The sequence below is a fragment of the Castor canadensis genome, chromosome X (genome assembly GCF_047511655.1).
Source record: "Castor canadensis chromosome X, mCasCan1.hap1v2, whole genome shotgun sequence".
In the NCBI taxonomy this organism is placed as follows: domain Eukaryota; kingdom Metazoa; phylum Chordata; class Mammalia; order Rodentia; family Castoridae; genus Castor; species Castor canadensis.
Genome location: NC_133405.1, coordinates 24,343,513 through 24,366,391, shown reverse-complemented (window position 1 = coordinate 24,366,391; position 22,879 = coordinate 24,343,513). Strand labels below are relative to the sequence as shown.

Here is a 22,879-nt window from a genome sequence, read left to right as displayed (position 1 = left end):
GACACCAGTTTCTCCAGAGGCACCTGCACATCTATGTTTATTGCGGGACTATACACAATAGCCAAGTTATGGAAACAGCCAAGATGCCCCACCACTGACGAATGGATTAAGAAAATGTGGTATGTATATACAATGGAATTCTATGCAGCCATGAAGAAGAATGAAATGTTATCATTCGCTGGTAAATGGATGGAATTGGAGAACATCATTCTGAGTGAGGTTAGCCTGGCCCAAAAGACCAAAAATCGTATGTTCTCCCTCAAATGTGGACATTAGATCAAGGGCAAACACAACAAGGGGATTGGACTATGAGCACATGATAAAAGCGAGAGCACACAAGGAAGGGGTGAGGATAGGTAAGACACCTAAAAAACTAGCTAGCATTTGTTGCCCTGAACGCAGAGAAACTAAAGCAGATACCTTAAAGCAACTGAGGCCAATAGGAAAAGAGGACCAGGAACTAGAGAAAAGGTTAGATCAAAAAGAATTAACCTAGAAGGTAACACACATGCACAGGAAATCAATGTGAGTCAATGCCCTGTATAGCTATCCTTCTCAACGAGCAAAAACCCTTGTTCCTTCCTATTATTGCTTATACTCTCTCTACAACAAAATTAGAAATAAGGGCAAAATAGTTTCTGCTGGGTATTGGAGGGGGGGAGAGGGAGGGGGCGGAGTGGGTGGTAAGGGAGGGGGTGGGGGCAGGGGGGAGAAATGAACCAAGCCTTGTATGCACATATGAATAATAAAAGAAAAATGAAAAAAAAAGAAGGGAAGAGAGTTCTAAGTTTACCACACTTGCTCTGTCTGACCACGTGATACCCTCTGCCCTATTATAATGCAGCAAGAAGGCTCTTATCAGCCAAGCAGATGCCAGTACCATGTTCTTGAATTTCCCTGCCTCCAGAACAGTAAGCCAAATCTATTTCTATTCTTTATAAGCTATCCAGTCTTGGGTTCTTTTGTTCTCACAAGAGAAAATGGATTAATACACTTCTATAACTCTGATGTAGCACCTGTTTTTGTGGCAGGTTACATCCTAGGTATTGGGGATTCAGTGGTAAATAAGACACAGTCTTTGCCCTTATGGAATTCATAGCCTGGTGGGGGAGATGGGTGTGGAAGGAGCCAGTTATACCATGGTATAATAGATGTTATGCTGTAAAGAAGCACCAAGTGTTGTGGGAGCTCTCAGTAAGGGATGCCTAAATCAGCCTGGGGCAGAACAATCAGAGAAAAGTTTTCAGAGGAAGTTGTGCTTGGAGCTGTGTTGGGGTGTGAAGATTTGTGTGTAGTGGGTGGGAGTAGAAAAGGTAATTCCAGTCAGATGAAAAGGCATAAAACGCCATGGCACATTCTGGGAACTAGAATTTATTTAGTGTACTTGGGATACGTTATGTGTAGGAAGAGATGGAAGACAACAATGAGAGGCAGAGCAGATAATGAAGGCCTTTAGAAGCCACATGTAAACAGTCTGGAGTTACCCCATAGACAGGTGGAAGCTACTGAGGGCTTTAAGAGGAGGAAGGTGGGAGGTAACATGTATTTTTCATCTCGTAAGGCAAAAGGAGGTAACCTTACAGTTTATCTGCTACAAATGCAAATTCTCTGATCCCCAATTTTGCATTGTGCTTGGTGGGTACAATTCCCCCATCTATAAACCTACCAGACAGATAAAGGGCCTTGTCCACCATGTACTCCTCAGCAAAGCGAATGTGACAGAAGTTCTTTTTGCTCTTCCGGATAGCAATTATCTCTCCACACTGTTCAAATACTTCCACAATGATTTGCTCTGTCCCATTTTCAGGCAGGCCGCCCACAAATACAGTTTTGCATCCTGGTGGTCTTTCTCGGGTTGCAGGAGGTGGGAGATCTAAGTGTAAGGGCAAAAGCATTTCAAATTAAAATGATTGCCTGGGACAAACCTTCTAGAAACCTAACATTTCTCAGAGATAGCTTTTGTAGCCAACAAACTTTGGTCTCCATGTTGCTCATCTGTGCTCCACAGAAAATTGATTTCATGAGGCTGATAATCATTTTAATCAAAGGTTTGGTGACCATGATGTCTAGAAGATAAAGACCCAGGCCTATTTGTCCCATCTAACAGTCTATAGTTTTGTTCTTTACCTTTGCTGTGATAAGATAGCTAGGCCAGATCTTTAGTTATTTTTATTAAAAAGACAGTGGGGGGAAATCTTATTGTTTAAGTTCTTGTTTTCAGGAATTCTCAGAACCAGGGTCCCTGAGAGAGGGTTTAATTCAGATTGTAGTTACTATATTCTTTTCGTCTGCTTACTAAAAGAGCTGTTTCATGATCAATTTGTCAATTGTAGGGAGAATATTTGCAAAAGTGTTTACAGTTGTCAGAATGATTTGGTTAAATAGATCAGAGTACAAACTATCTCTTTTATATTTTGGGGTTTTTTTTTATACAAGTGAGCTCTTTCTCAAATTCCTTGTTGGAGAGGTGGGATCCAAAGCTAATCTAGTAGCATTTAGAGGGATGTATGAAAGACAGCAAAGAGATTAAGCTCATCTGGGAAATCATTAACTAAAGTGAGATAAATTTGGCCATAGAGAGTCATTAAAAACCTACTTAATGAGAAAATTCCCTCTGCTTAAAGATATGATTTCTACTCACTCATATATAAAGCCTGTTGTATCTGCTAGCTCCTTGTCACTATTTATATGTACCCAAGAATTATCTAAGCAAAATTGTACAGTTCGTAGCCCAACAAAACAAAGCATGATACTCATTTTTTTTTAGCATTGGTTTTATATCTGCAAGGATTAATTTTGTGTAATCCATTCTTCCCCTTCAGCTCTTAACAATTCTCCCAGCTCAAGATTTGGAGAGCTCAACAACCAGTGATTATAGCTCACATACAAAAATAAATGAGTCTCTCTCATAGATTAGGCCAAGGCCCCTGCCTGACTCTTATCCAAGTTGGCAAGTCATTGATTTGGGAGCTTTTTGCTTTCTTGCTTCACTACTGCTATCTGTCCTATTGGGGTGGCTAAGAATAATTAGTTTCTTAGGATGCCCTCTATTTAGTGAATAAAAGGAGTATGGTGACTTAGAGAACTTGTAAACTTTGTAAAATTTAAAGTCTGTAATTTTAAGAGCTCACTATGCTGGGCTTTTTGTTTCACATGAGAAGTGTAGAGAAAAACAGAGAATTATCAAGTGAGGAGGAATCTGAAATGTCTTAGTTATAGTTACTAAGTGATGTTGTAGTTTTGACCAAAAGGAAACAATGAGATCTGGAGTCACTTAAGACTTATGTTTTTGAGTGTCTAAGAACAGGAAAGAATTCTAGCCATAACACTTCAAGTTATTATTAACTCTTGCATGTTAGAAGCAACTTGGGAGTAACAATGTCTGGGCCCAACAGTCTTATTTAATTAGTTTAGGATGCAGCCTGTGCATTAGATTTTCAGCTTTTTGAGCAGTTCTAATATGAAGCTAGAGTTGAAAAGCACTGACTTAGTCTAAATCTCAGATATTATAGAGGAAAAGGCTTGGCTAATGAAGTTGTGTTTCATTTAAGGACACCACAGTAGATAAAAAACATAAACTTGGAGTAGGTGAACCTGGATTTAAATCTTAACTTAATTATTCAACTTCTGTATGACATTGGTAATATTACATAACATCTGAGAACCTTTTTTTCACCTTTAAAATAGGGACACTAGGGTGCCACCCACCGCCCTGCCAGGCTGTCACCCGCTGCACTGCCAAGCTGTCGCCCGCCCCGCAGGCCACCAGCTCCAAACGTGCTTGGGAGAACTTCAGCAGATCAAACAGAATACTTTCTTGCTGGAGCCACACTTAGCAAAAAAAGCCCAAAAAAACAAAAAGAAGAAACAAAACTCCAAAACCCTGAACCCCCAGCCTGTAAAAAGCTTCTCCACGTCATGTTACACTGAGAAAACAGGAGGGCTCCAGCACCGCCAGATGCCGGCTCCAAACCTGCTTGGGAGACCCAGACCAACAGGTGAGCAAATAAGCAGAAAAACAGCACTGGATGCTAAAGGAGTAACACCAGAACTACCAAGACTAAAATTCTACTGTTCCTGAACCGGGAATTTTTTTTTCTTTTCTTTAAGTGTTTGCTTGTCTTGTTTGCTGTTTGATTGTCCACCATCTCTCCTTGTTGATTTCTTTGGTTCTCGATTTTTACTTCTTTCTTTTTCTTTTTTATCTTTCTTTCTTGGTTTTGTTAGTTTTACTATTGTAAGTTAGCTAATACTAAATTACACATAGACCAGGGACAGAAACAGTACCAAGTGGAATGATGGGAAGATGAAAAAGGGATGGAAACCATTCTCCCCCCAAAAATAAATTAGTACAGGATTCAGAGGGAAATGGAGAAAATGGATACCCAGATCGAACTCCAACAAAACAAAAGAAAATATACCAAGGAACCCAATGAAGCCCCAAAGAACATCCTGAGAGAAGAAATCCTGTAAGTAACCAATGAGAATTTCATACAGATGTTATTAGACATGGTCAACCAAAACGTACAGGAGGCACTCAAGAAATTCCAAGACAACAAAAATAAAGAATATGAGAAAACACAAAAGCAAATAAATGAACTCATAGGTGTCCTAAATAAACACAAAATTGAAACAGAGAACACCATAAATAGAGAGATAAATGAATTAAGGACAAAAATTGACAATATTAAAGAGGAAGTAACCCATGATATGGAAAACCTCAGAAAAAAGAATGAAACAGAAATACAAAACAAAATGGAAGGCCACTCCAGGAGACTAGAACAAGCAGAAAACAGAATTTCAGAACGTGAAGATGAAATGGAAATTAAAGGAAAAGCTGAAGAATTATTAGTCAGACAACTCAAGACCTGTGAAAGGAATATGCATGAATGCACTGACTCCATCAAAAGATCGAACCTAAGAATCACAGACATTGAAGAAGGAGAAGAGGTGCAATCAAAAGGAATTCATAATATATTTAACAAAATAATAACAGAAAATTTTCAAACTCTAGAGAAAGTTATGCCCATTAAGGTACAGGTAGCCTCCAGGACACCAAAAAGACTTGACCAAAATAGAACTACCCCATGACATATTATCACTAAAACAACAAGCACAGAGAATAGAGAAAGAATATTGAAGGCTGTAGGAGAGAAAAAACAAATAACATACAAAGGTAAACCCATCAAAATCACAGCAGACTTCTCAACGGACCTTAAAAGCAAGAAGAGCATGTTGTGAGGTACTCTGGGCACTGAATGAAAATAACTTCAACCCTAGGATACTCTACCCAGCAAAACTATCACTCAAAATTGATGGAGCAATAAAAGTCTTCCACGAGAAGCAGAAATTAAAACAATATGTGACCACCAAGCCACAAGTACAAAAGATTCTTCAAGGAATTCTGCACACAGAAAGTGAAAGCAAACAAAATCATGAAGGGGCAGGCAGTACAAACCATACTCCAGAGGCACCTGCACATCCATGTTTATTGCGGCACTATTCACAATAGCCAAGTTATGGAAACAGCCAAGATGTCCCAGCACTGACGAATGGATTAAGAAAATGTGGTATCTATACACAATGGAATTCTATGCAGCCATGAAGAAGAACGAAATGTTATCATTCGCTGGTAAATGGATGGAATTGGAGAACATCATTCTGAGTGAGGTTAGCCTGGCTCAAAAGACCAAAAATCGTATGTTCTCCCTCATATGTGGACATTAGATCAAGGGCAAACACAACAAGGGGATTGGACTATGAGCACATGATAAAAGCGAGAGCACACAAGGGAGGGGTGAGGATAGGTAAGACACCTAAAAAACTAGCTAGCATTTGTTGCCCTTAACGCAGAGAAACTAAAGCAGATACCTTAAAGCAACTGAGGCCAATAGGAAAAGGGGACCAGGAACTAGAGAAAAGGTTAGATCAAAAAGAATTAACCTAGAAGGTAACACCCACACACAGGAAATCAATGTGAGTCAATGCCCTGTATAGCTATCCTTATCTCAACCAGCAAAACCCCTTGTTCCTTCCTATTATTGCTTATACTCTCTCTACAACAAAATTAGAGATAAGGGAAAAATAGTTTCTGCTGGGTATTGAGGGGGGGAGCGGGAGGGGGTGGAGTGGGTGGTAAGGGAGGGGGTGGGGGCAGGGGGGAGAAATGAACCAAGCCTTGTATGCACATATGAATAATAAAAGAAAAATGAAAAAAAAAAAAAAAAAAACCCCAGAACTGTATAAACTCATCATTCGAAATGACTAAATGTAGTCTGTTACTTAAATCAGTTATGAATTCTGCTGTAAAGTGAAACATTACAGTAAAATCACATTTTCATGTGGGATTTTCTTTTATCAAGCAAGATTAATCCTACAGATTTCCCTTTTCTCTTTCCCTTATATTGTGAGTTTAAGAAGTAAACCATGCATTTACTCTCTTGCGAATCTCTGAAAAGTCAACGAATAAGGTAACAGTATCAGTCATTTTATTGAACATGATTCGGCTTTTATGAAAAATAAGCTAATCATGAGAATGATCAGTAAAGAACTATCTAATACTAGATAGTAAAGAAAAAGAAAAACTATCTAGTATTATCAATAAAATAGAAATATTCATTCTACAATAGTTTTTCCAACAAAGCAATTCTCATAGGAAATAATGCTGGTGTTCACAACATCTACATCAGTAAGTCTTGATGTGTATCACCTTTAGTAGAGGCATTTAAAAAAAAATAAAAGGAGTGCTAATAGCTCACACCTGTAATCCTAGCTATGCAGGAGGCAGAGATTAGGAGGATCATGGTTCAAAAAGAAAAAAAAAAAAAAAAAAAAAAAAGAAACTAGAGAGTAACATTGATTCAGCTGCACACAATCAAACCCTTAAACAACAAAGACAACTAAATGACAGGAATCACCACATACTTATCAATACTAACACTGAATGTTAATGGACTTAATTCCCTCATCAAAAGACATCGTTTGGCAAACTGGATTAAAAAGGAAGATCCAACAATCTGCTGCCTACAGGAGACCCATGTCATCGACAGAAACAGGCACTGGCTGAAGATGAAAGGCTAGAAGAAGATTTACCAGGCCAATGGCCCCTGAAAATAGACAGGGGTAGCAGTACTTATCTCGGACAAAGAGGACTTCAAACTTACATTGAACAAATGAGATAAAGAAAGACACTCCGTACTAATAAAAGGGGAAATACACCAAAAGGAAATAACAATTATCAACCTATATGCACCCAACATCAATGCACCCAATTTCATCAAACATAGTCTGAAGGACCTAAAAGCACATATACACGCCAACACACTGGTAGTAGGAGACTTTAATACCCCCCTATCACCAACAGACAGGTCATCCAAACAAAAAATCAATAAAGAAATTCTAGAAGTAAACCACACCATAGATCAAATGGACCTGGATGATGTCTACAGAATATTTCATGCAACTTCTGCACAATATACATTCTTCTCAGCAGCCCATGGAACTTTCTCCAAAATTGATCATATCTTAGGGCAGAAAGCAAGCCTCAGCAAATATAAGAAAATAGAAATAATCCCATGCATTCTATCTGATCACAATGCATTACAACTAGAAATCAACAACAAAAACAACAGTAAAAAACATGCAAACAATTGGAAGCTGAACAACACATTGCTCAATGATCAATGGGTCATTGATGAAATAAAAGAGGAAATTAAAAGGTTCCTGGAAGTTAATGAAAATGAAAACACGACCTACCAGAACCTATGGGACACAGCAAAGGTAGTTCTAAGAGGAAAGTTTATAGCCATGAGTGCATATATTAAAAGGACAGAAAGATCTCAAATCAATGACCTAATGCTACATCTCAAACTCCCAGAAAAATAAGAACAAGCAAATCCCAAAACAAGCAGAAGGAGAGAAATAATAAAAATAAGAGCTGAAATCAATGAAGTAGAAATAACAACAAAAAAAAACCATACAAAGAATCAATGAAATAAAAAGTTGGTTCTTTGAAAAAATAAATAAGATTGACAGACCCCTGGCACACCTGACTAAAATGAGGAGAGAAAAAACCCAAATCAGTAAAATCAGAAATGCAAAAGGGGAAATAACAACAAACACCATGGAAATACAAGAAATCATCAGAGACTACTTTGAGAACCTATATTCTAATAAATTTGAAAATCTTGAAGAAATGGACAGATTTCTAGATACTTATGACCATCCAAAACTGAACCAAGAGGATATTAATCACCTGACTAGATCTATAACACAAAATGAAACTGAAGCAACAATAAAGAGTCTCCCAAAAAAGAAAAGTCCAGGACGTGATGGATTCTCTGCTGAATTCTATCAGATGTTTAAAGAACTAATACCAACCCTCCTTAAACTGTTCTATGAAATAGAAAGGGAAGGAACACTGCCTAACTCATTTTATGAAGCCAATATTACTGTCATCCCAAAACCAGACAAAGACACCTCCAAAAAGGAGAACAATAGGCCAAATTCCTTAATGAACATCGATGCAAAAATCCTCAATAAAATAATGGCAAACTGAATCCAACAACACATCAGAAAGATCATCCACCATGACCAAGTCGGCTTCATCCCAGGGAAGTGGGGTGGTTCAACATATGCAAATCTATAAATGTAATACAGCACATCAATAGAAGCAAAGATAAAAACCCCTTGATCATTTCAATAGATGCAGAAAAAGCCTTTGACAAGATCCAACACCACTTCATGATAAAAGCTCTAAGAAAACTAGGAATTGAAGGAATGTACCTCAACATTGTAAAGGCTATATATGAGAAACCTAGAGCCAACATCATACTTAATGGGGAAAAACTGAAACCATTTCTCCGAAAATCAGGAACGAGGCAAGGGTGCCTACTATCCCCACTCCTATTTTACATAGTACTGGAATTCCTAGCCAGAGCAATTAGGCAAGAAGAAGAAGAAATAAAAGGAATACAAGTAGGTAAAGAAACCATCAAAATATCCCTATTTGCAGATGATAAGATCCTATACCTTAAAGACCCAAAAAAGAATCAACATAGTAAAAATGGCTATACTACCAAAAGCAATCTACATGTTTAATGCAATTCCCATCCAAATCCCAATGAATTTCATCACAGAGATTGAAATATCTACCCTAAAGTTTATTTGGAAACACAAGAGACCGCGAATAGTGAAAACAATACTCAACAAAAAGAGCAATGCTGGAGGTATCACAATACCTGACTTTAAACTATATTACAAAGCAATAGCAATAAAAACAGTACAGTACTGGCACAAAAACAGACATGAATACCAGTGGAATAGAATAGAGGACCTGGATATGAATCCACACAACTATACCCACCTCATTTTTGACAAAGGTGCCAAAAATATACGATGGAGAAAAGACAGGCTCTTCAACAAATGTTGCTGGGAAAAGTGGTTACCCGTCTGCAAGAAACTGAAACTAGATCCATGTTTATCACCCTGTACTAGTATCAACTCAAAATGGATTAAGGACCTTATTATCAGACACACAACTCTGAAGTTGGTATAGGAAGGAGCAGGAAACACTGTGGAACTAATAGGTATAGGCAAGGACTTCCTCAATAGAGCCCCGCAGCTCAGCAACTAAAGAAAGGATGGACAAAAGGGGCTTCATAAAATTAAAAACTTATGCAAAACAAAAGAAATGGTCTCTAAACTGAAGAGACCACCCACAGAGTGGGTGAAAATATTTTTCAGCTATACATCAGACAAAGGACGATAAACAGAATATACAGGGAACTTAAGAAACTAAACTCTCTCAAAATCAATGAACCAATAAAGAAATGGGCAACTGAACGAAAGAGAACTTTCTCAAAAGAAGAAATTCAAATGGCCAGAAAACACATGAAAAAACACTCACCATTTCTAGCCATAAAAGAAATGCAAATGAAAACCTCACTAAGATTCCACCTCACCCCTGTTAGAATAGCCATCATCAAAAATACCACCACCAACAGGTGTTGGTGAGGATGTGGGGAAAAAGGAACCCTCGTACACTGCTGGTGGGAATGCAAGCTGGTGCAACCACTCTGGAAAAATATTTGGAGGCTTCTTAAAAATCTAAACATAGATCTGCCATATGATCCAGCAATACCCAAAAGAATGCAACACAGGTTACTCCAGAGGCACCTGCACACCAATGTTTATTGCAGCGCTGTTCACAATAGCCAAGTTATGGAAACAGCGAAGATGCCCCACTACTGAAGAATGGATTAAGAAAATGTGGTATTTATACACAATGGAATTTTTTCTCCGCCATGAAGAAGAATGAAATCTTATCATTTGCAGGTAAATGGATGGAATTGGAGAACATCATTCTGAGCGAGGTCAGCCAGGCTCAGAAGACCAAAAATCGTATGTTCTCCCTCATATGCGGACTTTAGATCTAGGGCAAATACAGCTATGTGGTTGGACTTGGGTCACATGTCAAGGGAGAGCACATACAGGAGTTATGGGGATAGGTAGAAAATCCAAAACACAAAAGCGTTTGATGTCCCCACTCCAGAGGAACTAATACAGAAACCTTAAAGCGACAGACGTCAACAGGAGAAGGGGATCAGGAACCAGTGTAAAGATCAGTTAAAGATGAATCAACTTGGGTTGTAACACATTTGTACATGGAAACCATGTTAGGAATCTATCTGTATAGCTATCCTTAACTCAACTAGCAAAAATGCTTTGTCTTTCTTATTATGCTTATTTCTTCTCTTCAACAAAATTAGAGATAAGGGCAGAAGAGATTCTGCCTGGAAGTGAGGGTGGGTGGGGGGGGAGAGGCTGGGGGAGGGGGGAAGAGGGAAGAAATGACCTAAACAATGTATGCACATGTGAATAAATGAATATAAAAAAATAAAATAGTGATGCTATTCCTTATAAGAGTTTTTTTGTAGGATAATTGATATTATCTTGTCTATGTTGCAAAATGCTAGCACGTGGTAAGTTACAAATAAATAGTAGTCATTGTTGTATTATGACTTAGCATGATCGAATCCAGGTTTCCTAATTCCCGATTTGGTGCTTTCTAAAACCCTACCCCATATCTGGAGTGGAGTAATAACTAAGACCTCGACTTCTGAAGTCCCAGCTCCCTTGCTTTACCAAGATTTTTGACAAGGCTGGGTTTGAGAAGGAGTCAGTCATATGGAGATAGGAATCTACACCTATGAAGACACACATATGGCATTGAGTATGGAAAACAACCCAGTCATTGTATACATAGGTAAAGAACTTTCAAGAGCATGTGTATAGCTAGAGCTATGTTTTAAATCAAAGGCTTTAGAATAAAAGGGCTTCTGGCACTTACTTTTAAAGGTCTTGGATGGTAAGGTATGCTTTTGTGAAGCAAAAAAGATCACCTTTTTATATATTTGAGTCAAGTTACTTGGGTCTACCTTTAGGCCTATTGAGAGACCAGGGAATGTGTGGTTACTGTGGCAGTTACATGCACACTGAAAATGCAAAGGCTCTTTCCTCTGACTAAATTTGTGGGGGTTAAAGATTCTGGGAAGAACTCATCATCTTATTTAGATGCTGTGATTGTTCTGTGGTGACTGCTAAGTAAAGGGGCATAAAATCCACTAAGGGCAATGTCAAGAATGCCAGGAATTTATTTATTTTCCTTGGATAAATGTAAAAAGCCTCTTTGATTGCATTTGCTGAGTTTTAAGTGTATGCCACCAAGTAAGGCAATGGGCTGTACCATTTTCCTTAATGGACAGTACCCATTCCTTAATTAAGAGCTCCGTGCATTTTCTTGTCTGGGTCTGAAATACAGTGATCAGGGCACAGCAGTGATCACCCTGTAGGAAAGCAACTTCAAACTCCACTTATTCATCAGGTAACATGCTAAGCTCCGTAATTCCTAAATCACCACTCAGATTGGTGACCGAGAACATTTCCCTGTGAAAAGATTCAAGATAACTGGGAGTATAAAGAACTAATCTCTGGTAATGGAAAAGAAGGAGATTATGGCAATTCTAATTACTTTCAAGCATCCATTCCGGGGAGCTGTGTTGGGGGAATCAGTATTAGGATCAGAGACATTGCTGATCTTTGTGAAGTGAGGGAGGGAGGAGCACAGAGGACCTATAAAGGACTTGCATCTGGTTTTTCAGCTGCTTTGCTAGAATTTATACAATGCAAAGTCTCTGAGCTGATTTTATTAGCCAGCCCAAGACTGAAGGCCTCCTAGACAGTCAGCAGAGGTCAGGTGCGTTTTAATGCAATCCAAACAGACTGGAAATCAGAAGGCTGGCAAATCGTTATTAATGCACAATTTACCCATTTCCTCTAATTGTCTTTATAGAATTCAGCCCTAAGATCCAAAATGGGGTCTGCCTATTTTGCTACGGTAAAATGAAAAAAAAAAGAAAAGCTTTCTCTGGCTCCTGGGTATTTTCCCACGTGCCTGAACACAGACAGCAGATGATATCCCATCATTTATTCCCTATTCACTGTTATTTACAGTAGACTCAAAATGCAACCTCTCCATACAGAGGGTAATAGCAGCTGAAGTGAAAATTTTTTGCAAAATTGACTTCTCTGTAGAGATGAGGCTGTTCTCTTCTCTCACCACAGAGAATTGTTAATTGGAAATTCAGTAAATCTTTTGATAGCTACCCTGTGAAAAAAAGTAAGTGTGTTCCAGAAAGCTTTCTCCAAATCCCGGGCATCAGGATGTTGCTTCCAAAACTTTGGTGGGGGGAGTGCTCACTCACCATTTATCTTTAGGAGACTGGTGTTTGGTCTGTTCCATTCTGGAACGATACATTAATTTTCAGACAAGATCTGATTTTGTCTAATCTAGATCAAAGAGGTTAAGTTACTTACCAAGGATCTCATGGCTATTTAATGGTAGAGATCTGGGCTATGAAATCAGGCCTGTGTTATTCAGTGTTCAAGCACTTAAGTATTATGGTATCCTGCCTGCATCTGTGAAGGTATAAAGCTGTATGTGCTACCAACTAATCAGCTCTTGCTTTCCTAATATATTTTGAGGAGTTTTGCCTAGAGAAGTAATTATAGTGGTAGCTACATTTTAACATAGAAAAAGCATAATTTTAGAGTTTGATGAAGCCTTGGAGGTATATAGGTGAATCTAGCCTAATATACTTGCTTTACAGACAAGGAAATTGAGACCCAAGGAAGTTACATGACTGGTCAAGGTGCCATAGCTAGTTAGTGATATAACTGAGAGTACACAGATCTCTGGACTTATAATTTGGTAGTTTGTTCAATATACTATAATGCCATTTTTCATATATTTAATGTAACAGGTAGTTGGTTATGTATCTGAAGCTCAGAAGAGAGGTATAGACTGAAAATATAGATTTGGAAGTCATCAGCATATAGTAGTAATTACCTCTTAGTTTCTTGGTTTGATTTCTAGACCTCTGATTACTACTTCTGTCACCATCCATTCATCTATCCATCTATCACTCCCTCCATCATTCAACAAATATTGAACACCTCCTATGTAAGATATCTTTCTAAGTGCTGTAGAGATAACAGTGAATAAAATACACAAAAATTCTACACATTGTGGGGTTTCTGTCCTATAAATTAGTTTGTTAAAAGGAAATAAGTGTTATATTACAAATAGTGAAGGTAGGTAGGATTGGGAATATGATGGGGAGAGTTGACATTTGTGCAAAAACTTGAAGAAGGTGAAAGTAAGCCATACATATATTTAGGGTAAGAGTATTCCAGGCAGAGGAAGAGCCAGTGCAAAGGCCTATGACAGGAGAGTGTATGCTGTGTTCATATAACAGCATAGAGGTCAGTATGACTAGAACAGAGTGACTGATGGAGAGTGCAAGTCAAAGACATAATATTGCAGGGGACCTTGTATACCATTGAAAGAACTTTGGCTTTTATTTTGAGTAAAATTGGGAGCCAGTAAAGGGTCTGAGTAGAGGAGTGACATGATCTGACTTAGGTTTCAAAAGGATCATTCTGTTTACACTGTTGAGAATAGACTATAAGGGGGTAAGGGTGAAAAAGGAAGACCAATTAGAAGGATCTAATGGTTTAGAAAATGAGTCATGGTGGATATAAATTGGAACATAGCAGTGGTTATTGTGAAAGTAGCAGGGAGCTAGATATACAATTTAAGGCAGTTCAACAGGATTTTCTAACAGATTAAATGTGGCATATAAGGGAAAGAAAATAGGCAAGGCAGACCCCTAAGTTTTGTCCTGAGCAACTCAAAGGATGCAGTTGACATTACCTGAGATGGGGGAAGGATACTAATGGAGCAGGTTTGAGGGGAAATTTAGGAGTTTAATTTTGAAACTTTTAAGTTTAAAATGTCTATTTGACTTATAAGTGGAGATATCAAGTAAGCAGTTAGATATGAGTCTGGGGTTCAGAGGCTAAGTCTGAGTTAAAAATTTAAATATGCATATCATTGACATATAATTTTTTAAGTTATGAGATAGAATGAGATCACCAAAGGTATGCATGTAGATAAAGAAGAAGTGCAAGGACTGAGCTGTGACTTCGATGATAAGAAGTCAGGACAGAGAAGCAGATTGTCAACAAAAGAGACTGAAAAGGAGCAACCAGTGGGGTGGGAAGAAAACCAATCATGTGGTGTTCTGGAAGACAAGTGAAGAAAGTATTACAAGGAGTAAGGAGTAATCAACTGTGTCACAGATTGTCATTAAGTTGGTTAGGAATAGAACAGGGACTTGTCCACTGAAATTAGCATTGTAAGGTCATTAGTATTCTTAAACAAAGAACATGTTGATAGAGATATAGGAGCAAAAAGCATCAAAGAAGGAAATTTAAGACAGATGAGGAGAAAACTGGATTAGAGTAAGTCTTTGGAGGATTTTTACTGCTAAGGAGTGTACAGAAATGAAAACTCCTCTTTCCCTCTTAAACTTTGAAATGTTGGGATTCCTCAGGATGTGGTACTTGGTCTTCTTTCTTCTTTATCTATATAATATCTCTGGGTGGTCTCAGTTATTACTATTCCTTCAAATGACTTAATGTTTCAAGAAGGATGAAGGGGTCAAAAGTACTAAATATAATAGAGAGATACAGTAATTTAAGGACTAAAAAGCATTTGTTGGATTTAGTGTCCACTATTTAAGCGAAAATGCATTCATCACAGATTTAATTTTAGTACCTTTCAAACAGAAAGTATTCAACAGAAGTATTCCAAGGAGAGAGTATATTTGGAGTTGGGCTAAACTGGGAATGTAAGCAATGTGAGGTCAGTAAGCAGTTAAGCCCAAATGAAGGGGCAGTTATGTGACAAATAGAAATGTTGAATTGAGGACAATCACATGAAGTAAAGCAGTGAAAGTTTTTTGAGGTCAGGAGTTGGACTATGAATCCGTGGGCAATGAGAGCCCCTGGAAAATTTTATGGTTCTGTATATAGGGTTGAACAGAGAAGAAGGAACTGATGGCAAAGACACTTTCTGATAAATAAACAAGGCTTAGAAGCAGACTGGATGATGAATAAAGAGACTGCAAGTCTCTGATTCAGAGAACCTTATTGCTAAGAGGAACTTTGGAGTCTGAGGCCATTGAATACATGAGAATATGGCAGAGATAGGCAGGAGTAAGTAGTGGGTTTTATAATCAAGGCCTTACTAGGCCTTGTTAGTGAGCCCTGCTATTCCTGTCTCATCTTCACAAAGACAAGCTTTGGAGCTGTTAATGAAAGTGGCACTTCTGCCGTGCTTTCAGCAAAGAAGTAAGGGAGATGCCACAATTAGGGCTTTTCCCATCCAATTAATCTGAGACCATTTTAAACAAAATTCAGTTCTAAAAAGCAAATAGGATACTAGCATGCCTTAAGCTTTGTTGAGAATGTTATTTTTTAATTCAATTCCAAAGCCAAGTTCCTTCCCAGAAGTCACATGTTTACTGGCACTAATTGCCCTGTCAGCATTCTAGTACAATGATGAAGAACTGAAGAATTGAGCTGTGAGGGCACAATGTTTCCCTCTTACTCTGTGGCCCTTCTAACTCAGAACTGAGAAGGCATGGCTACAAGTGGAGAAAGATAAAAAATGCATTTGAAAGATTTCTGTATGTTTCTTTTATTAGTGACTATGAAGTTACAGCCTCTTTAAGCCATATATTTTGATATACATTCGAATATTGCCTATTCAAAGATGCCTGTGTGTTATAAGCAAGACATCTGTATTATTCTTTGGAAATTTACAAACTGAACATCCTTAGAGCCATCTATGCACCCAACCTGGAATATAAGTTATGAACCATCTTATTAGCTTATACTTAATGGAGGCATCGAAAGCCTAGTGTGGGTTGATTATTCAATACGTGAAGGATTAAATCATCAGGAGGAAGTTTTGACACCGGCAATGCCAAAATTCATGGTTTTTGACATGAAAAAGGTACTAACTGTCAGGGATGTATATCTTTTCCTAATCTAAAAGCAATATACTAGAAGGAAGGGAAAAAAGGTAACTGCATATTTGTAGGAAGAGTTGAACTAAGAGTAAGAGACATGGATATAGAAGTATCACTCATCTACCTGGCACAATAAACAAAAATCCAGGAATGGCCATTTGAGCCATTCCTACAAAGAACATAAGGCCTACAAAGGACATCTTATTCTTTATTCCCTGACTCTCTTTGTGACATGCACACTCTTCTTCCAATCCAGCCCTCTGAGATGCAGGCCTCCTTGGTTTCTTATTGGTCTGGAAGGATGTACCCTGTTGACAATACAGCTCAAAAACCATGATGAATTAACATTTTTCACTAGCCAAAGTGGCCAAGAGGACCTGTCTAATCAATGCTGACTGATTCTAAAACCCTTTTAGTTATGAGCAGATCATAATAAGTAGAATCCAGGTGCCTTCCAGGGTCCAATTCATGATTAGCCAGTTCCTATTAAAGGTAGGAGATGAAATATTTGTGTGAAGACACATGTAAAAGGTCTGCACCTATCCTGATAAAACAAGTTCATTTGATCTATGTCTAAACCCCTAGAAAGGTACCTTAACAAACAGCAATAATCTTTGAACTATAGAAACAGCTCACTTGATATGCCACCCAGTACCACTAGGACTATGGAGAAAGTGTAAGTGAAGCTTGGGTCATGTGCAGCAGTAGCTTCTACTCATTTAAAATCTATAATGTCCAAATGGATCTGGAAAAAGTCTGAGTTAATTATTACTGCTGGTATATTTTAAATGAAACATGGCCATCCTACCTTTACTGGTATTTTAAAGCAAGTCTAAGGAGAGATTTATTCTTTACTGACAAGACAAATTCCTAGATTATTTTCACATGAACTGTATTTCCTGAATGGCTACCAGTAGTTTGACTTAGTCTCAAAATTTCTCTTTGCCTTTCCAATGAGTTGAATGCCCCTCGCTGTATATTGCACTATACAGGTTGAATAAGTTGTTGGAGTGATGAGTAGTAGAGAAGGATTCTTAGCACCAAGTGCATATTCTCATATGCATCAGGTAGGCTCAGCTCATGTGCCATCACTAGCATATGGGCCAGTTCTGAAAAAAAAAAAGACTACAAATGATAGTGTTGAGCAATTTGTGTCAGATGTCTCCTTCTGTATAACACACTTGAATTCCTTACCAGACAGCATTAGAAACATGTTACATCACTTGTATTGCTACCAGAACACAAAACTACTGTTCTGTGCATAAAATCCAGCCTTGCCTAGTAAGAGAAAAATTTTCTCTGTTTTCTAAGTGAAAGTTCTATTCTATGTCCATGAAGCTCTTGGGTATTCTTTTAAAAAAGAAAAAGCTTCTTATACACCAAAACACTGTGACTTATATGTGGGATAAAGCAGAACAGTACTTGGGTTGGGAGGGAAGAGGGTGCAGCTTTTGCAGTGTATGATCTCTTTTACTACAGGCATATCTGGGGGAATTGGTGGAGGTACTATTCCCAAACCAGGCATCATTGGAGTAATTGGTGGAATTCCGGTCATCATTCCAAGGGCAGGATCAAAGTCTATAAAAAAAGGAGAGGAAAGAAAGAGCAATAAATGACATCACCAAGGTAAAAAGGAGGCAGCTTCCATATAAGATTACCATATAAGATTCAAGGATTCAAGTCAAAAGTCTTTCTAAGACAGAGGTAAACCATTAAAAAAAAAACCCATGGTGCTTAGTATTCTCAGGTCATAAATGTCATATGATAGTTGTATCTTTTCCTTTCAGGATGCGGCTGTTTTGTTTGACCAGGGATTATTTGTTTTTACATCTCATTTTGATGTACCTTTCACAACATGACTTGTCTACTGATCTTGCCTCCACTACTTTCCAACACATACCCCTGGCCCCAGTCTTCTTGTTTTCCCTTGTATCCTTTCTGCCTGTTAAGAGCACACAATTTGGAGAATCACACAGGCTTGGGTTCTCATTCTACCATTTTCTTAGTAACATGAACTTTCATTTTCTTAGCTACAAAATAGGATTAATATCTCCTACTATACAGGAAGCTGTAAGGAAGAAATAAAATGATGAATGTAATATGCTTAGCACAGTGCACAGCACAAAAAGGCTCAACAAATAACTACTTTCTGTGGACTGTTCATGTTACCCTTCCATCTGGAGTCATTTGAACCTCCTTGAATTCTGTTTCAAGGCTGAGTTTAAATCTCACCCTTCTTGAAGAGGCCTTTGTAGACAATTCTGGTTCATTCTTAACTTCGTATCTAAAAACTGTTCACGCTACATCAACTGCCACTAAATTTTATATTCCCTGTTGTTTCAGTCAAGAATCCCTCTAGGAAGTATGAATACGGACTCCCAAATAAAATTTTTGTGGGGCTCACTATGCACACAAATTGATTCACTCCAAATCAGCATCAACAAGATTCTGGTGGCAAAATTTTATGTGATACCATGAAAGAAATACCACTCCAGCTAACTGGAGTGATTTGCTTTCTGGCCATTCTCCTGAAACAAAGACTTTGAGAGGATTCCATAGGCATGAGTCCTGAAGCTTCTTGGGGCATCTAGTTGACTCCATATGCAGAGTAGAGGATGTTAGAAAGTCCTCCAAAGGGCATAAATGAGAAGTGGGGCCCATAAGAGTCTGGTTTGACCCTGGAACTCCTTACTCAGATAACAATGCCATATCTGGTTCCACTGGAGGAGAACTTAGAAAATTTCAAGAAAGGTACTTCTTGTGGCTACAGAACAAGACACCCCTCCTGATGACACTGCCTGCATGTTTAGTGTTCAGCATTAAAGGGGGTCTTAGAAAATATGGAGGTAAGCCTTCTAAACCATAGATGCCTCCTGAGGCATGGGCCCAGGGCAGGGGCCTCATTTGCCTCTGTCTAAAAGCAGTACTAATTTCATTGTCTAAATTTTGTTTCTATATAAAAATGCTATTTCTTTGAGAGAAGGGAGTGCACTCTACCGCTTTGTTTTCCCACCGCCCACACCTGTCCTCATTATAGAAGAACACACAGTGCATTATAAACAAAGAAAGTAGTACGTGAGGAGTTCTAGTAATGCCAGGGCTGTTGCAATAGCATTGGCAGGCTCAACTCTCCTAAAGGCTTCACCATGTTTTCACCCCATGTGTAAGAGGCGCAATGCCTACACAGATGTCTGCAATGTGGCCCCGAAGTCACTCATTGATTCTTTTTTTTTTCTTTTATTATTCATATGTGCATACAAGGCTAGGTTCATTTCTCCCCCCTGCCCCCACCCCCTCCCTTACCACCCACTCCGCCCCCTCCCTCTCCCCCCCTCCAATACCCAGCAGAAACTATTTTGCCCTTATTTCTAATTTTGTTGTAGAGAGAGTATAAGCAATAATAGGAAGGAACAAGGGGTTTTGCTGGTTGAGATAAGGATAGCTATACAGGGCATTGACTCACATTGATTTCCTGTGCGTGGGTGTTACCTTCTAGGTTAATTCTTTTTGATCTAAACTTTTCTCTAGTTCCTGGTCCCCTTTTCCTATTGGCCTCAGTTGCTTTAAGGTATCTGCTTTAGTTTCTCTGCATTAAGGGCAACAAATGCTAGCTAGTTTTGTAGGTGTCTTACCTATCCTCACCCCTCCCTTGTGTGCTCTCGCTTTTATCATGTGCTCATAGTCCAATCCCCTTGTTGTGTTTGCCCTTGATCTAATGTCCACATATGAGGGAGAACATATGATTTTTGGTCTTTTGGGCCAGGCTAACCTCACTCAGAATGATGTTCTCCAATTCCATCCATTTACCAGCGAATGATAACATTTCGTTCTTCTTAATGGCTGCATAGAATTCCATTGTGTATAGATACCACATTTTCTTAATCCATTCGTCAGTGCTGGGGCATCTTGGCTGTTTCCATAACTTGGCTATTGTGAATAGTGCCGCAATAAACATGGATGTGCAGGTGCCTCTGGAGTAACAGTCTTTTGGGTATAACCCCAAGAGTGGTATTGCTGGATCAAATGGTAGATCGATGTCCAGCTTTTTAAGTAGCCTCCAAATTTTTTTCCAGAGTGGTTGTACTAGTCTACATTCCCACCAACAGTGTAAGAGGGTTCCTTTTTCCCGCATCCTCGCCAACACCTGTTGTTGGTGGTGTTGCTGATGATGGCTATTCTAACAGGGGTGAGGTGGAATCTTAGTGTGGTTTTAATTTGCATTTCCTTTATTGCTAGAGATGGTGAGCATTTTTTCATGTGTTTTCTGGCCATTTGAATTTCTTCTTTTGAGAAAGTTCTGTTTAGTTCACATGCCCATTTCTTTATTGGTTCATTAGTTTTGGGAGAATTTAGTTTTTTAAGTTCCCTGTATATTCTGGTTATCAGTCCTTTGTCTGATGTATAATTGGCAAATATTTTCTCCCACTCTGTGGGTGTTCTCTTCAGTTTAGAGACCATTTCTTTTGATGAACAGAAGCTTTTTAGTTTTATGAGGTCCCATTTATCTATGCTATCTCTTAGTTGCTGGGCTGCTGGGGTTTCATTGAGAAAGTTCTTACCTATACCTACTAACTCCAGAGTATTTCCTACTCTTTCTTGTATCAACTTAAGAGTTTGGGGTCTGATATTAAGATCCTTGATCCATTTTGAGTTAATCTTGGTATAGGGTGATATACATGGATCTAGTTTCAGTTTTTTGCAGACTGCTAACCAGTTTTCCCAGCAGTTTTTGTTGAAGAGGCTGCTATTTCTCCATCGTATATTTTTAGCTCCTTTGTCAAAGATAAGTTGCTCATAGTTGTGTGGCTTCATATCTGGATCCTCTATTCTGTTCCACTGGTCTTCATGTCTGTTTTTGTGCCAGTACCATGCTGTTTTTATTGTTATTGCTTTGTAATATAGTTTGAAGTCAGGTATTGTGATACCTCCTGCATTGTTCTTTTGACTGAGTATTGCCTTGGCTATTCGTGGCCTCTTGTGTTTCCATATAAATTTAACAGTAGATTTTTCAATCTCTTTAATGAATGTCATTGGAATTTTGATGGGAATTGCATTAAACATGTAGATTACTTTGGGGAGTATTGACATTTTTACTATGTTGATTCTACCAATCCATGAGCATGGGAGATCTCTCCACTTTCTATAGTCTTCCTCAATCTCTTTCTTCAGAAGTGTATAGTTTTCCTTGTAGAGGTCTTTCACATCTTTTGTTAGGTTTACACCTAGGTATTTGATTTTTTTGAGGCTATTGTAAATGGAATTGTTTTCATACATTCTTTTTCCGTTTGCTCATTGTTAGTGTATAGAAATGCTAATGATTTTTCTATGTTGATTTTATATCCTGCTACCTTGCTATAGCTATTGATGATGTCTAGAAGCTTCTGAGTAGAGTTTTTTGGGTCTTTAAGGTATAGGATCATGTCGTCTGCAAATAGGGATATTTTGACAGTTTCTTTACCTATTTGTATTCCTTTTATTCCTTCTTCTTGCCTAATTGCTCTGGCTAGGAATTCCAGTACTATGTTGAATAGGAGTGGAGATAGTGGGCATCCTTGTCTGGTTCCTGATTTTAGAGGGAATGGTTTTAATTTTTCTCCGTTAAGTATAATGCTGGCTGTAGGTTTGTCATATATAGCTTTTATAATGTTGAGGAACTTTCCTTCTATTCCTAGTTTTCTTAGGGCTTTTATCATGACATGATGTTGGATCTTATCAAAGGCTTTTTCTGCGTCTATTGAGATGATCAAGTGGTTTTTGTCTTTGCTTCTGTTAATGTGGTTTATTACGTTTATTGATTTTCGTATGTTGAACCACCCCTGCATCCCTGGGATGAAGCCTACCTGGTCGTGGTGAATAATCTTTTTGATTTGTTGCTGAATTCGATTTGCCATTATTTTGTTGAGGATTTTTGCATCAATGTTCATTAAGGAGATTGGCCTATAGTTCTCCTTTTTGGAGGTGTCTTTGCCTGGTTTTGGGATAAGTGTAATACTGGCTTCATAAAATGTGTTTGGCAGTTTTCCTTCCCTTTCTGTTTCATGGAACAGTTTAAGGAGGGTTGGTATCAATTCTTCTTTAAAGGTCTGATAGAATTCAGCAGAGAATCCATCAGGTCCTGGACTTTTCTTTTTGGGGAGACTCTTGATTGCTGCTTCAATTTCATTTTGTGTTATAGGTCTATTCAGGTGATTAATTTCCTCTTGGTTCAGTTTTGGATGATCATATGTATCTAGAAATCTGTCCATTTCTTTTAGATTTTCAAATTTATTTGAATATAGGTTCTCAAAGTAGTCTCTGATGATTTCCTGGACTTCCATGGTGTTTGTTGTTATCTCCCCTTTTGCATTCCTGATTCTACTAATTTGGGTTTTTTCTCTCCTCATTTTAGTCAGGTTTGCCAGGGGTTCTATCGATCTTGTTTATTTTTTCAAAGAACCAAC

At 38.3% G+C, this 22,879-nt stretch overlaps 1 protein-coding gene across 30 annotated transcripts in view; it reads right to left on the bottom strand.

Moving 5' to 3' along the window:
- Enox2 (ecto-NOX disulfide-thiol exchanger 2) overlaps nt 1-22,879 on the bottom strand; it is a 341,637-nt gene that overhangs the window by 70,479 nt on the left and 248,279 nt on the right. For 28 of the 30 annotated variants that reach the window (XR_012444306.1, XM_074063084.1, XM_074063082.1 and 25 more), the window contains 2 exons: nt 17,862-18,017; nt 1,667-1,873 (listed from right to left, as the gene is read on the bottom strand). Coding sequence is in view for 29 of the 30 variants with exons in the window: in XM_074063084.1 (XP_073919185.1) it covers nt 1,667-1,873; nt 17,862-18,017 (363 nt within the window). In the remaining variant the exon portion in view is untranslated. The remainder of the gene's footprint in view (nt 1-1,666; nt 1,874-17,861; nt 18,018-22,879) is intronic. The other 2 variants (XM_074063083.1, XM_074063081.1) reach the window with 1 other exon arrangement.